General features: G+C 41.1%; 1 protein-coding gene across 2 annotated transcripts in view; it reads right to left on the reverse strand.

Annotated features, from left to right (window-relative positions):
* Nucleotides 1-16,021, reverse strand: part of LOC116324147 (glutamate receptor ionotropic, kainate 2) — a 64,624-nt gene that overhangs the window by 22,846 nt on the left and 25,757 nt on the right. For both annotated transcript variants that reach the window (XM_031744709.2, XM_039598560.1), the window contains exon 7: nt 51-194. In XM_031744709.2, the coding sequence (XP_031600569.2) occupies nt 51-194 (144 nt within the window). The remainder of the gene's footprint in view (nt 1-50; nt 195-16,021) is intronic.

Here is a 16,021-nt window from a genome sequence, read left to right on the forward strand (position 1 = left end):
ACAGGTCAAAGGTCAAGCTGGAGTGCACACTGAAAACAGTGACCTTATACCTCTTTGATAAGGTTGATGAAACGCCCTCCAAAGCGCCACGGCTTGTGGCGATTACACTGCAGAGAGCTCACAGTGATCTGCTGCGACTGCTGCACTGCCACCGCCACCACATGCACGGCATCATACATCAGGGCTGCATCGGTCTGCAAACAGGAGGGTAATACTATTAGACATTTTATAAGACCACTTGATACTTCTGTCCACACAACCTTTCATCTCCCCATTAATTCACCTGTGCAGGGACATAAGAAACTGTGTGAAGTCTCAGATGACTTGCTTTAGTCATAAGTCACTACAACATGAATTAGGAGTAGAGCCAGCAGTAAATGCCCCACACAAATGGCACAGTGTCTCAGCTTGTTAGTAAAAATATCCAACCACTGTCTGAGGCAATCAGAAAGCTCTGCCAGGGAAAGTCTCTCAGTGGAAGGGCGCCACGTCAGTGTGAAGACTAATGGTTCCTGATGGGTGTGCCTGTTCCCCCAGAGAGAGGGAGCTCAAAACGGGCACCAGTGCAGACAGGACGACTCTCTCTCTGGCACACTCAGTGTAACATGCTAAGTACAAAGGACAAAGGGTTGCACTGAAAAACACCTAAGACAGCTATGCATATAACCCCTATAATAAGTCATCAAAGGGAGTAAACGCTGGAGCTGAAATTTCTCACACACTGACAAGCTGTGATTTATCTCCACCGCTCCAGTTGGCACACATGAATTCTTTTCATGCCGTCAGTCCACACAGTTTGACACACTCCACGCTCAGCTCATCGCAGATCCACTTTCCACGGTCCCACACAGGCTGAAATACACTATGGTGATCTTATTTGACAAGTCGTGGATGACCAAACTGCGAGGAAGTGAGAGGAGTTACTCTGAGACCGCAAAGTATTTGCAGCTATAGAATCTTTGTGAATGTGCTTGCTGCCAGAGAAAATGAGCTGGCCTTCGGTGCAGCTCGACACGTAGCAGGAGGCTGCCGAGCTGCTGGTTCCCTATATTTGCTCTATAGGCGCTGTGAAGCATCCACTTCATACATGAGGGCAAGAAGAAGGGGAAAAGCGTGTGCTCTCTGTGCACTTTATACCAAGCCTTATAAATGGTGAGAGGTCAGGTAAAGGAATGCATCTTACTTCTAACAGCAAAAAAAAAAAAGATTTTCCTGGTAGCAGAAACGGAATGAAAAATAGAGTTGATGGAGTTCATGTGTGGTTGCAGTGAAGGGAAGATTGATGATTTTTTTCTTTCCCCCCTTTTCTCCTCTTCTTTTGGAGTTGATGACTGCTGATGTCAAAGGCAGCAGTAGATCAGAGAATGGGAGACCCATCTCTGCGCTCTTTCATCCCCAATGCTTTCCTGGGAAAGGGAACAGCTAGGGCCATATCTGCTCTCCCAGTGACAGCAGTGTGCGAGTGTGTGTGTGTGTGGTGTTCGTGACAAATACTCACTAGGAAAAGACTCTGTCACTGCACTACTCTATTTCTTGAATAGCGAGGAGGAGTTTTAAACACAGTCAGTATGCGGCACTATTTTCTTTCCTTTGAACGGAAAGTTTGTCACGTCCAATCATTCGTTTGCTGGCCGACTAAGACTTGCTGTTGGACTGAATCAAGTTATTTTAGCAATTTATTTTAAAAAAAAGTTATATAAGTATTATTCACATTCAATCCCCGTCCACTGCATTGAATTTCAAAAGTATGTAACACATTCTGAATGCATTTATTCCATGGATAATATTCTTTGATTGATTTTAGTTTGGCTGTGGCATTGCAGAATTTATGAAATTCAAATTAAATCTCCGAGCCTGCTATTTCTTTTTTAAATACCTTTTCATTTAAATTTTGCCACTGACCTTTTAACTTTCCTCTAAACTACTTGATTTTTTTCCCCGACTCCAAAATCAGTCAATATCACATTCCAACTCCACTGACAAACTCTTTATTCTTTTGGGTCAAACTACAGTCTTTTCAGTTAATCGTCTTGGCTACAAAGATGTTCTGTGAAAAACACTTCTGGGAATAACAGCCTTACATCTTGTTTTCTAAAATCTATCAAAATTCTCTACTTGGAAGTCTATTTTTAGTTTACTTTTCATAGCTTTGCATGTGAAGTGAAACTGGAGTGCTTAAGCACAACCTTGATGTGTGACAGGAGAGTGATGATTCATTTTTAGAAAAGCTTAACAGATGAACTTGTGCCTTTACCTTCAAGAAATGCCAGATTTTGAGCTGTTTGTTTATTCCTAAGCTATTTGCAGCATAAAGAGGAAGACTTTTCTATTACAGCTTGGTAATAATGTGGTAATATTGAGTTAAGGACACAAGAAGGTAATATAAGGAAACAGAAGACTATAACACTAAATTATGAAGTAATATCTAAATAATTACCAAATGACATCTTGTATCAACAATGGTTATATCTAAGTAACATTGGATTTAACTATATTTAACTGTTAAATATATAAGGGCCAGAAAGTAGGCTTAATAATGATCAATACAATTCAGTTTAATTAAATTTTATTTAAATAGCACCAAATCACAACAGCAATTACCTTATAGTGCTTTATATTGTAAGGTAAGGATCCTACAATTATACAAAGAACACTTCAACAATTTAACTTTGCGGAAGCACTTGGGCAGCACGGTGGCACGGTGGTTAGCACTGTTGCCCCACAGCAAGAAGGTCCTGAGTTCAATTCCACCATCAGGCCGGGGTCTTTCTGTGTGGAGTTTGTGCGAGTGAATGTGAGTGCAAATGGTTGTCTGTCCCTGTGTGTTAGCCCTGCGACAGACTGGCGACCTGTCCAGGGCGTATCCCGCCTCTCGCCCTATGACAGCTGGGATAGGCTCCAGCGCCCCCCGCGCCCCTGAAAAGGATAAGCGGAAGTGAATGGATGGATGGTAAGGATCCTACAATCATACAAAGAACACTTCAACAATTTAACTCGGCGGAAGCACTTGGCGACAATAGGAAGAAAAAAAAGGCTCATTTAACAGGAAGAAACCTCTGGCAGACGCAGCCATCTGCCGTGACTGGTTGGGGGTGACGGAAGGAAGGCAAACAGGCCAAAAAAAAAACCAACAAAAAAAAACCCCACTCTGGAAGAGAGCCAGAGATTAATAGTAACTAATGATTAAATGCAGACTGGTGTGTAAGCACACAGTGATTACAAAAGGTGAGTGAAGAAGAAACACTCAGTGCATCACAGCAGCCTAGACCTATCGCAGCATATCAGGTTACGACCACTTGAAAGTCAGTATATTGAAAAACAAGCCAACAAACAAACAAACAAACAAACAAACAAACAAAAAACCCAGCTAGACATATATAACCACAGTAGCCACTGTCAATACAAGCTATTACAGTACTTAGTTATTAGTACTTTGTAACTAAGTGGTAATAACACATTATTTCATTATTATTACCTTCTGTCCATCTGATTACCAAGCTGTCTTAGAAAGTGCTACCCATAAAGATTTTATTCTCGTCAAAATTATTTATTTCCTTTTAAAAAAAAAATATGGATAATTTCTTAAACACAAATACATAAATATGCACTGGAGACAAGCAGGGTATCTTCCTCAGTGGCAAATATTTTCTAAGCTTTGAAATATGAAAGGTTTTAAATCTGCATAAACAGTAAAAGACTCTTTGCTGACTTACGGGGCAGCTGAAATGAGCTGTGAAATTGTGCCCCATTTCCAGTTGATATCATAAACCTTTAGTAAACAGTTGCATTTTATACCTCCAGCTGATACAGAGCAGCAGTGTCAGTCAATGCTGCGACGAGGGTGGTGAGACTGAATCAAAAGAGTACAGTTGCTCTGTTTTGCTGTTTTACTGAGCTGAAACTCTCTATAAAGCTCCGCACGGCCACGCGGAGTCGCACATTAACATGATAATTACTATGACTGACCTCTGAATTTACACCAGGTTTTTGACTGTTATTTGTGATGTTATTATGTCTGCTTTACAAGTAAATGTGATAATAGAGTGGCAAGGAGGACATGTTACGGTGAAATCCATGTAGTATGAGTACAATTGACAAACAGCAGCTAAGATAGTAGTATAAATGCCAGACTACTTTAGGATGAGCTGTCTGTACACATCCATGGGAAAATTAGATTAAAAAAAACATTATCGGCAACAGGTATTTATTTGTGGTCACAAAAGACAGGTTTGTCTACATGAGGTATTAAGTAACAATGGGATATTTCATGTATTATAGTATAAACACAGTTCTGCATGCTGCTGTGTTTGCACTTTTGACTTCTCCATCCACCCATTTATTTGAGCCACTTTATAAGGTAGATTTTTTCTAGTACCAGTTGGATCCCTTTTGCTTTCAGAACTCCCTTAATTCTTTGTGGCAACAGAATGCTTGAAACAGTCAGTGCCATGATAGCATCACACAGTTGCTGCAGATTTGTCCCCTGCACACCCGTGATGTGAATCTCTTGTTCCACTTCCCTGTTGGATTTAGGTCTGGTGACTGTGGAGGCTATTTGAGTACAGTGAAGTCATTGTCATGTTCAAGAAACCAGTTTGAGATGATTAGAGTTTTGTGCCATGGTACATTATCCTGCTGCAAGCAGCCATCAGAAGATAGATACACTGTGGTTATAAAGGGGTGGACACAGTAAGCAACAACACTCATGTAGGCTGTGGTGTTTAAACAATGCTCAGTTGGCCTGAGCCAAGGAAATATTCAACACACCATTACACCACCTCCAGCAGCCTGAAGTGTTGATTCAAGATGAATTGATGCTTTCATGTTGTTTATACCAAATTCTGACCCTACTCTCTGAATGCTGCAGCAGAAACTGAGACCAGGCAACACTTCTTTTCCCATGTTATCTAGTTTTGGTCTGTGTGAAGCCTCAGTTTAAAGCTCCTAAACGACCATAGTGGCACCTAGTGCGATCTTCTGCTGCTGTAGCCCATTAATGCTTCAGTGCTTCAACTCTTCTGCATACCTTGGTTGTAATGAGTGGTTATCTGAGTTGCTGTTGCCTTCAAGCAGTGAGAACTGCTGCTTCCAGGATATTTTCTATTTTTTAGACCATTCTCTGTTAACCCTGGAGATAGTTGTGTGGAAAAAATCCACTAGATCAGTAGTTCCGCAGATACTCAGATAAGCCCATCTGGCACCATCAACTATGCCATGTTCAAAGTCACTTTAATCGCCCCCTCTTCTTTTTTATTTTAGCTTGGACTTTAACAGGTCATCTTGACCATGTCTACATTCCTCAATGTATTTAGTTGCTGCCAGGTGATTGGCTAATTAGGTATTTGCATTAATGAGCAGTTGAATAGGTGTACCTAATGAAGTGGCCCCTGAATGTATGTTTAGCATTCTTGGAATCATTCATGGAGATATTTCCCACATCTCTTAACTTTTGATCTCTGTGATATATCAGATATTTCCTGGCTCAAATGATTTATAAGTCAAAGATCTTTTTCTGACTCTGGAACAGAACTATTCCTGAAAATCCCTTTATGATGGAAGCAAAACGAGGCTGGCATCAAGTGGAAGCAAAGATCAAGGAGGAAAAAATATGAAATGATGGCTCATAGTTCTGGCAGATTGCATTCAATTTAAAAACAATCCAAGAGCGATCTTGATATTTATTACGGAGCCAAGCACAGGTCCTGTGGGGTGTTTTAAGTGCTTTAAGTGGAACCAATCTCAAACCCCTGGGACACTCAGATACAGCAGAGAAAGGGTTTCAAAGAAGATGCCCAAAACCTTTGTTTCCTTGTCCTTCTCTTTTCTCTCCCCACTCCTCTCTCTCTCGCTCTCTTTCACTCAAACACCCACATAACCATCTGAAATCAAACACTGCTCATTACCATCACTAAATGTACCAGTCCAGAAACGATTGCCTTTCAATTTACAACTTGCATTTTACCCCTGCACAGTACATCTTCCTTTCCAGTCCTTTATATCTTAGTTCATCTCTGCATATCCCCCCTCTCATAAACTTGATACGTGAGTAACATGCAAATATATTAAGATGCATGCGAGAACCAATTAGTGAGACGTGCGGACACCAAATACACACACATGAAGGAGATTGCTCTCAGACAGTGACCGACCTCGATGTGCAAGCTTCCTACAGGCAAGCCTGGTTTGCCGTAGTTTCATGCAGTTTCCTCATTTCAATCAGGTGGACTGCAAACTCCACTGAGCAAGCTGCTGAGTGCATGTCTGTCTCTGTGTGTGTGTTTATACAAATATATTCATTTTCGCTGCATCAGTATTCACACCGGCTCTCCACCTGTGCATAATGCCATAATTCCTCTGATAATGTAGCGCCATGAAAAACGACATCTCTCTTTCTCTTCTCACCTCAGCTATCAGCTATCCTCTTTACAGCATTCCTATAAACAAAACACACATAAACACACACACACACTCACAACCACCACGGCTGCTTATGGACGGTGAAACTCCACTATTTATATATACATCATATACATCTGATTAGGCTTAATGAGATTTGCAATGACCTGTTATTTATCATGCATCACTGCACTGCAGATGCCAGGTACAGATCAACAGCACACATGCACACAACATGTAAAAATATGCACCCCAACAAACACACATCCCCACAGCATTGCCGTCAGCATCAGAGTCACAATGTCAGCAGGAGAGAGGGAAGCTCTTTGTTTTCTTGGAGCTGAAGTCACTCTGCCCTCGGATCACACGCGGACCCATGGGGTTTGATGATTTGATAGAAGAAGGAGGTAATTATTCATTTCTTTCATTTTTTTTATATGTATTTGTGCTGCTTGACTGCACCGTCTGTGGAAGCATTAGAGTCTCAGATTCTGCTGTCAGATAAATGGCGGCATTTCTAAACTTTTTAACAATTACGTCTCCACATCTTCTCTTGATTTTTCTTTTGTTATTAAAAAATCCCCAGAATGGTTTATAATTTAAACTTCAATCAAGGCATGCAATCTCACTCACAGGCCCGCTCACTGAGATATTGCATTTATTTTTAATCTGCCGAGATTTAAATTCTCGTGTGAAGTATGGACACTGATGGGAAATGTCTGTACATAATTGTTCGTTGAATTCCAACCAGTGTGGAAAACAAAAGTGAGCTGCCTGCTCAGACAAATATGAGCTCACTGACAATGGCTGAGCATCTCTGTCACTTCCAACTCCATTACTTAGAATAACAATTTAGAAAAATATACTTAATTGCTCGATGCTTAATTACTTGATGAGACTCAGAAGATCAATACCACTTTCCACCGTTTGTTGATTGAAACACTGGAGCAAGCGCTTTTCCTTTTCGAAAACAAGACACAAAAGGAGACTCCTCTAAGCATGTTAACTCAGAACCACACAGTTAAACCCAGTAGCCACAATCTTTCAAAATGTTCACACTTAGTGGCTTAAACATACAAGACGCTTTTTTAAGGTACACTTTGTACAGGATTGATCCCTCTTATGCCTTCAGAGCAGATTAATTCTTCATGGCATAAATTCAGCAAGGTGCTGGAAATACTACTAAGAAATCTTGTCCATATTGATATGACAGCATCACAGAGTTGTTGCAGATTTGTCAGCTGCACATCCATGAATTGAATCGTGGTTCCACCACATCCTAAAGGTGCCCTACTGGATTGAAATCTGGTGACTGTGGAGGCCATTTGAGTACAGTGAACTCACTGCCACAGTTTGAGATGATCTGAGCTTTGTCACATGCCGTTTTATCCTTCTGATAGCGGTCATCTGAAGATGGGTACACTGTGGTTGTAAAGGGATGCACGTGGTCAGCAACAATACCCAGGTAGGCTGTGGCATTTAACCACTGTGCAGTTGGTATTAAAGGGCCCAAACTCTGGCAAGAAAATACCCCCCACCATCAGCAGCAGCAGACTGAAGCACTGATGCAAGGCAGAATGGATCCATGCTTTCATGTTTGCCCAGAGAACTGGCACTTACTGGATTTTTTCTTTTTCAGACTACTCTCTATCATTCCTAGAAATGGTTGTATGAGAAAATCCCAGTAGATCATCAGTTTCTAAAATAGTCAGACCAGCCCGTCTGGCACCAGCACCTATGATGCATTCAGCTAGCAGATAGAAGAGGTAATAAAAACTGTGGTTTTGCACAAAAATAACCAACTGGTCATATTTTGACGTGCTGGTATGAAGATAATGCTACCTTGGGTTGGAGACGGGCTAACTGGATCCCCCTGTTAAAGCCAAAGTGGTTCCAGTTTCATATTATAAACTTTTTGTTTTTAAAAAGTCTTTTTCTGGGTTCTTGCACAAAAGCAGAGACGCATTAGCCAGATTTTGGAGTTAAAATAATGCAAATGTATTCCAACAAGTGACAAATAACAGACGATTCCAACATTTCCAAGAAGAAAACAGTTTACAGATGTTTCTGATGCCTAAGAAAATCTGTCTACATTGTCATGTTTTTGCTAGTTTTAGTACACTGACAAATAAATTGCAATATAGCATGTGCTACAGTTCTGCTCTCATTCATCATGCGCTACCATTAGGTAGACGCCTGATATTAATTTAATATGATAACACTAAACATGCAGCCAGACTTGATGGGAGTATTTTCAGCAATAAGAATAACAAGGAATCCCAGAGCAGATGGTATGGGTCCCACAGAGCCCAGATTTCAGCATCTTTGAGTCAGCGTGAGACTGCATGAAGTGAGGAAAAAAGACACTAATGCTGCCTAAATCCACAAGAAACTGTGGTAAGTTGCTATTAACAACCTAAATGCCAAGTTCAGTGAGAAATTCTCAGCAAGTGTACTCGAGAAAGGTGATCCTGTGAAACAGTGGCCACTAAAATACTGAGTAAGTGTTTAGTATTTTTGAATATGAAAAAATCCCAGTAGCATTTGAAACCATCTTTTCTAAAGTTGGTGCCAAAAACTTTTGCACTGTGCTGTATTTCTTGCAGTGGCGTCTTACATGAGACCCTGGGTGATGAAAGTCACTGCACTGAGAATTGTGCAAATGTTCGGCTCTTGAAAGAAAAAGACTAGAGTGGAAAAAACACAGAAATGTGACATATGTGATTTATGGGGCATATTATGGCTTTTCTGGGTTTCCTAGCAGAGAGGGAAGAGCAGGCATTCACATCATTTTCGGGAGGAAAAAAAAACCCTTGGGTGACTGCGACTCAGTGTACTGCCGTCTCTCTCTCTGTCCGTAACTTTTCCACTCCGTGTCTCTTCCTCGCTTTCTGACTGCCTGTGCTCTGCCCCGATCCCTCCCCCCTTCAGCCTGGCTCTTCCTCCCTTTCATCCCCTTTGTCGTCCCTCTGCCTTCCCCAGTTGCTCTCTTAAGTATTTCACAGAGCCGTGTGTGAGTATTGCTCAGAGTGTGAATGTATGAGGGCTTTGCCAGTGCCGTCACTGCTATTTTTTTCCCTTTTTCTTTTGTGCATTAGAGGTTTAATCCCTTTCTCACATTGCATTTCCACATGCTGAAGCAACAGAGCAGCAGCCGTGTGGAATTTTTTTTTTTTTTAAAATGAGATTTTTGTCACAGGGAAGTAAAACTCGCTTCTTCCAACAAGGACCCCTGGGTAACTGATTCATTGATGGTGGCTGGATTTATGTGAAAGCACATTCATGGTTTTATTGTAGATTTAAGCACACTTTAAAGGGGAATAAAGGACTACACTGCAGAGGTTTTTGGTTTGAAAGAGAGGGTCCACTGGGAATCATGAGAATGTGAGCAGAACTCTGTTTGATGTCTATATATATTGATTTAGTACTGATGTAGAATTATTAAGGTGCCCTTATCATACATTGACAGATGCTTTAATGTTGACAAAACCTCCATTTTGACCTTACATAGTGCTTTTATTAATGTCTAAGTGATCTTTTTGCTTCAAAGACTTCTTTTATTGCTAACCTCCACTCATACTATTTTCTTGTTTAACCCTTTAATGCTGATGAATTGTAAACTCAAGGCAGAAGGAGAGAGAGCAAGAGGTTTATATCCCAGTCAGATTTTGTAAACAGTTGGTTTACACAGCTAAATTGGTGAAGCAGTTCAAATATGCCCAGGCAGCGCGTGCCAACTATCTAGTCCATCTTCTGTTTGCTCCAAACAAACTACTGGTGTTGCTGCCAGAATGCTAGGTTTTACCTACAAAGATTTGTTTTACTCCCCCCATTTTTAAAAATTCAGCACATAACAAGACCAAGAACCTAAATTGGAAATGACTGTAGCAAAAAATGTCTGACGGTCCCATCCAAAAAAATGTTCACTCAAAACCACAACGCGACGAACCAGCCAAGTGACACACTGCCCGCCATCTCTGGAGCCAAGATACGAGCATGGTTAAAAATATCACAGCTTGCGACTGCACGAAATATCAAATATGATGCCGTGCCTGACTACTTTATCAAGTCTGACAAAAAGAGACCGTGATTGCTCAGAGCAGTGGTGTCCCACCAGACCCTTCAGGCAACAGCATGCTTCTGGCAGCACGGTCCATTTCAGAGTCCGCCTTAATTAACACCATGCAGCCTAACCGTCACCTGATTAAGTGCCTGTTTAATATGATGGCCTTTTCTTGTATTTAATCAGCATCCAGCCAGGTTTTGCTAAAGAGGCTAGTAGATGCCTGCTCTGAAGATTTTTATCTCCCCTCAGTTCATGTCAAATGCCTTCCAAAATTTCCAGAGTGACAAAGCTTTTACTATTCAACCTCTCGGAAAAAAGAAAAAACATGGTTTCTGATTAAATGAGGGGGTCATTTAAAGCCACGCTTCAGCTATGACAGAATGCTAGATCTAAACGGCAGTGTGGTGAAGGAGGAGAGGAGGGTTGTTAAAGGACTGAACAGTCCTTCTTAATTCCCTACCATCTGTTGGACTCGCATGCCCAGAGAGGAGAGAAGAGTGAAAATGGAGGATGTAGGAGTCCACACTTGATCCACTGTCTAAACAACACAGGCAGTGTTAATTACATCTGGGTTAATGCTAACAGTGGCCATTTTACTGTTAGGGGGTCTCTCCCCAGATTACGAGAGTAGCAAGATGGTATCAATTAAAAAACAACAACAACAACAACAAGAAACTCTGTTTATTCTGTCATGATACTGAATAATGCGATGCAGGTTTTTTGTGTATGAACTGAAATAACTGGTTTGCAGAATGACATGAAATACTCCTTGCTTTTCATGTGTGCTTATGCGAGACATTCTTTTATCAAAAGTTGTGTTCGGTGTGTTTTTGTGGGCAAAACTTTTCACACGCATCATATTTACGCAAGAATTTTAATCATCTGGACAAATATTAAAAGTTGGCCAATTATGCACATTAAAAATTAGAAACTAAATTAGTAACTGGTATTTGGAAATGTAGTAAAGTAGAAGTAAACAGCACAAGATCCAAGATATGTTCATACTTAATGAAAGAAAAAACCTGAGCCCTTTTACAGGTTCTTACCCTGCACTCGGGGTTGCCAGAATGCTGTGGGCTATTTTTCTCGCGATGGTTTGCGTCACTGCAAATCAATACAAAATCTGAGTGATCAACTTTATCCTGAGGGGGTCTTTGAATGTTCTGATTAGAATGAAAATGATTTGAATCATATTCTTTGTTAGTAGTCAACCAAATAAACAGCTATGTGTCAGAATTTGGACTGACTCGGAAAATCTTTGCTGACGCTACAGGGACCTGTGGTCAATGTTTTTTCTTTAGTTTTTTCTTTAATATCTCATTCGTATACATCTGTGTATGTTTGTGTGTTTATGTGTCTCAAAGTTCTTGCTTATAGAAGATTACTGGATTTCTCTCTTATTTTTTAGGATATTCATTTTAGCTTAATATAGTTATTGGTAAGAATTGGCAGTTTATACATTTTTGTAAAAGAATTATGTATATTGAGCATCCATGTGATTGTGAGTGTAGGTGGGAGGGATGGCCTCTTGAAAGATGATAGCTTACCAAGTGATCCCAAGGCCACCTAATATTCCTGAGCCTAAGTGCAACCATAATACACAGCTTCTTCTGCTTGCACTGGCCTCCAGGGGCTATTTGGATGATAGGGATCTGATGATGGTTGCAGTCTCTGATTGCAAATTCCCTTATTGTCCTATACATAACACCAGCGGGTGTGTGCTTACATTACTGCAGAGGAATCTCTGCCTTGCATGTGTAGTGTGGTCTGCGTTTAAGCTTTACGCGTTTATATAAAGGTAAAAAACGTGTCCGTACTGCGCTTAATTTTGATTTGCTTTATTAACACAAAGGTAAACACAACAAGCAAACTAGACAGTGAAGTAAAATGTGTTTGAGAAAGTAAAACCAAAGGAAAGCAGGATAATAAATCTGCCTTTTAATTCCCCCTCTCTCCCTGGCTGTTCTCACTCACAAAAGGCTTCTATGGACCAAGGGAGCACTGGTGCTAATAATGTTGATACTGTGCCAAGCCCAGCTGGTGGTGCCCGGCACAGGGCATCGAGTGTCTGCTCTCCACAGTTGCTGTCTTTAAAAGGCTCTCTCCTCTGCCAACCGGGATCAGAGGAGGGGGAGGGATCACATTGCTCTAATGGACGCAACCAACCTGTGAACCTATGTGGCGTTTGTTCTGCTAGCTCTGTCTGTACTATATCAAATACAATAACTAAGCGCCTTGTGAGTCCGTGCAAAGAAAAGCGGTTTGTCGATATAAAGCAGACCAGGTTGTAATGACGACTGATTAGAAAATGACTGATACTGGAGGAGGTTTGAGAAAATCCATAAATGCTGTTATCAGAGACGGTAAGAAGGAGATATTTTACATTTCAAAATAATATGTATCAGCTGAACTCTGTACAAAAAAGAATTATAAAAAAAAAATCCCACTAAATAATAAATGACGAAAGAAATATGTGAATATTTATGATACTGTTGAACTTCTTTCAGCTGTGGGGTAGAAGTCAGTTTGAACAAATAAAAGGATTCCCTCAACTGCTCAGTTTAATTTCTAGCAAGGTTTTTTTTGTGACTCATATGAAGCAAAATTACAGTATGCATTCAATAGTATTCTGACTGGGGAGCACCACATTTGGCTCAACACCCACACCGAGGACCTTCATTTGGCTGGAATATTGTATGAATGAAGCTCACTGGGAGAGGGATTCGTGTGTCAATATTGTCTTCCTATTGTCAGTTTCCAGGCAGTCATGCTCTGTATCAAACCCAGTAGTGATGCCAAATCTGAGCCAAGTCCTCCCCTCTTGGAACAGGCAACTGAATCCTCCTGTAGGTGTTTCGAACATACATGCTGTGCGCCACAAACACACATTTAAATGTAAACATCCATGGCAAACCCATTGTTAATGGCATGTAGCAGCCACCTAGCAAGCTCCTTCATTCTGCTCTCGCTGTGTGGGTGTCTCCCACTTTACTCCCAGCAGTGCTCGTTAATGCAGCTAGGTATCTGTTCTCATCTCTCTCCCTGCTGCTCTTTACCCCCTGTGCACCATTTCTGGGCAAAACTGCTTCCTCCTCTTTCTCGTCCTAATTCATTTTCCGCTCCCATTATCCCTAATTTGAACCCAAACAGAAATGAAGTATACTTATCACAAATTATTTTAAAAGGCACAATCTGTGACACACACAAACACTGCATTTAAATCCGCTGATAGAATTTGAGTCGTTGTTGATCTGGTAGTTACTGGTGGTAATGACGAGATCATTCCAATAATATGCATGCAATTATTTCGTTTAAACGCGTTAACCACCGGAGAAAGCAAACACGTCTCGATTGGAACTGGGGCACAGAGGATTCATCGTGTCATGCGGCATTAAGAGAGAAGTCTAATGAAGAAAACGATTAAATGTTGCATTTCGCATTGTTTAAATGCATGCATGCACCAGATTTGGTTTTCAGAATAGCATCCAGAGGCACGTGTTACAAAAACAACTGGTGTGTGCACTTGGCAGCGTCGCGTTTCACAAGTCAATTTTACTCACTTGTACATGTGCGAGTGCTAAAGGGCTCTCGCATGCTCAGGCACGACGTGCGAGCCGTTTGTTTAGCCTAATGAAATGTGTTAAAATTAGGATGCAGGAGATCATCTCATATTGCAAATCACAGCTTGCAAGTTGCAAATCTGGCAAATGGGACCCGGTATATGCATGTAACGTTTTCTGTTAGGTGTGTAATTTTTATCCCATGGGGGAACACCAGGCTGCCACTAACAATTACACATCAAAGCAGTAATGCAATGCAATTACACCGAATAGCTAAAAAATGATCACCATATACACTGTTAAGTATTAACAGCTTCAGGATTTCCAAAGATTTAGCATTTTCTTGTGTACTGTATGAAAAAGACCTAAAAGGGAGCTATCCAAACACTCTGTGCATATTAATTACAAATCTAACTATTTTATCCTTATTATTATCATAATGATTACAGTGGCCTTTGTTGAAGAGGCATATCTGTGTAGTGTTTGTTGTTTTCAATTAATTTCACCCATGTGTCTTATTTTTGTCCCATGTGATCGAAAGGAGCAGCAACACCCATGTCATAGCCAACATATTATCCAAACAACTGCTCTCTACTAATAAGAGAGTGATAATTATGAGCTATTACACCAGAATTTTCAATTGTTTTGATGACACTGGAGAACATCCAGCTCTCTGTGGTGGTAATTATAGCTCAATGAAATGCAGACATAAATGAAATGGTGGAGATGCAGAAAATATCTAGGCCTAAAACCTCAGCGAGGCGTACAACTGGGAAGCTCTTTTTTTTCCCTCTCTTCCTTCTCCTTAGTTAAATCCTGGTATATACTTAGCTCAGCGAACGGGGATTTAAAATAATTCAAATTAAAACAAAGCATTAAAAGCAAATATCTCATTAGCTGAAGGCAATAATTAGAAACAGATGGGACAAAATAATAATCAGATTAGACACGAGATATCTAATAAATCTGCTGGGTGCATTTCTCAGTACACGGGCTGCGAGTCTTTAGTTGCTGTAAATTCACCTCACGATGCAGGGTTAAAACAACTTGAGCTTCACATTACTCGGGGGATATTGTCAAAGAGTCGACACAAACAAGCAAGATCAACAGCGCACGCACACACACACGCAAAATAACTGGACTAATTAGCCCTGCTACTTTGATTATGTGTCCTTCCATGTCAGAGATACCTCTGCCAAACAGGGTTAGGAGGCAGGGGCTCAGTGTGTTTGCGGCTTCGAGCTTGCCTAGTCTGAGGAAGGATTTCTCATTATGCGTCCTTTCCTCAGACACTTGGCCTCACCCAAAGCACCAAGCGTCTGTGTGATTATTCACTACCCTGCAACACCAGGCTAGTGGCGTAAGCAAACATCAGATGCACCTCTCAATATTTGTAACACCCTCTCCCCCATCTTTCCTGTCCAATCTTCTCTCGCCCCTCCTCTTCATCAAACACCCCTCCACCACCCCTTTTTGCCGCAACCCATTTCACCTCACCCCTCCCCTTCCCTACCTCCTCTCATCTCAGTCAATCACAAGGTGACACAGATGGCGTTGTCCTGGTAACCATCTCTACACAACTGTTGCCTGGTCACCGAGCACAAACAAGCCCAGAGCCCAGCAAGGCTTCTGTACTGCACAGAAAAGGAACACGGCACCAGAGAGGAGAAATAAAAGGCTAGAGGCAAGGTCGGGGGTGGAAGGTCACACGCTGGCCGCTGCAGCACTCCCCCGCTTTATTTAATGACACCCTTATAGGTGTCACCTTTAACCCGAGGCGGTATAGCTGAAGTATCAGGAAAATCTATGGAATGACTAAAGAAAAGAATTGTATTTGCGTTACGGAAAAGCAGATTGTTATTTAAAACGCGTTCATATTCCGTCTAAGTACAGAATCATTTTTTATGAGCAGTAAAACCGTTTCTCCATTATGTATTTAATATAACATCAAAACGGCAGTGTTTGTACATTCAGGCTGCACTCTCTGCATTCGCTCATT

The sequence above is a fragment of the Oreochromis aureus genome, linkage group 15 (assembly GCF_013358895.1).
Source record: "Oreochromis aureus strain Israel breed Guangdong linkage group 15, ZZ_aureus, whole genome shotgun sequence".
In the NCBI taxonomy this organism is placed as follows: domain Eukaryota; kingdom Metazoa; phylum Chordata; class Actinopteri; order Cichliformes; family Cichlidae; genus Oreochromis; species Oreochromis aureus.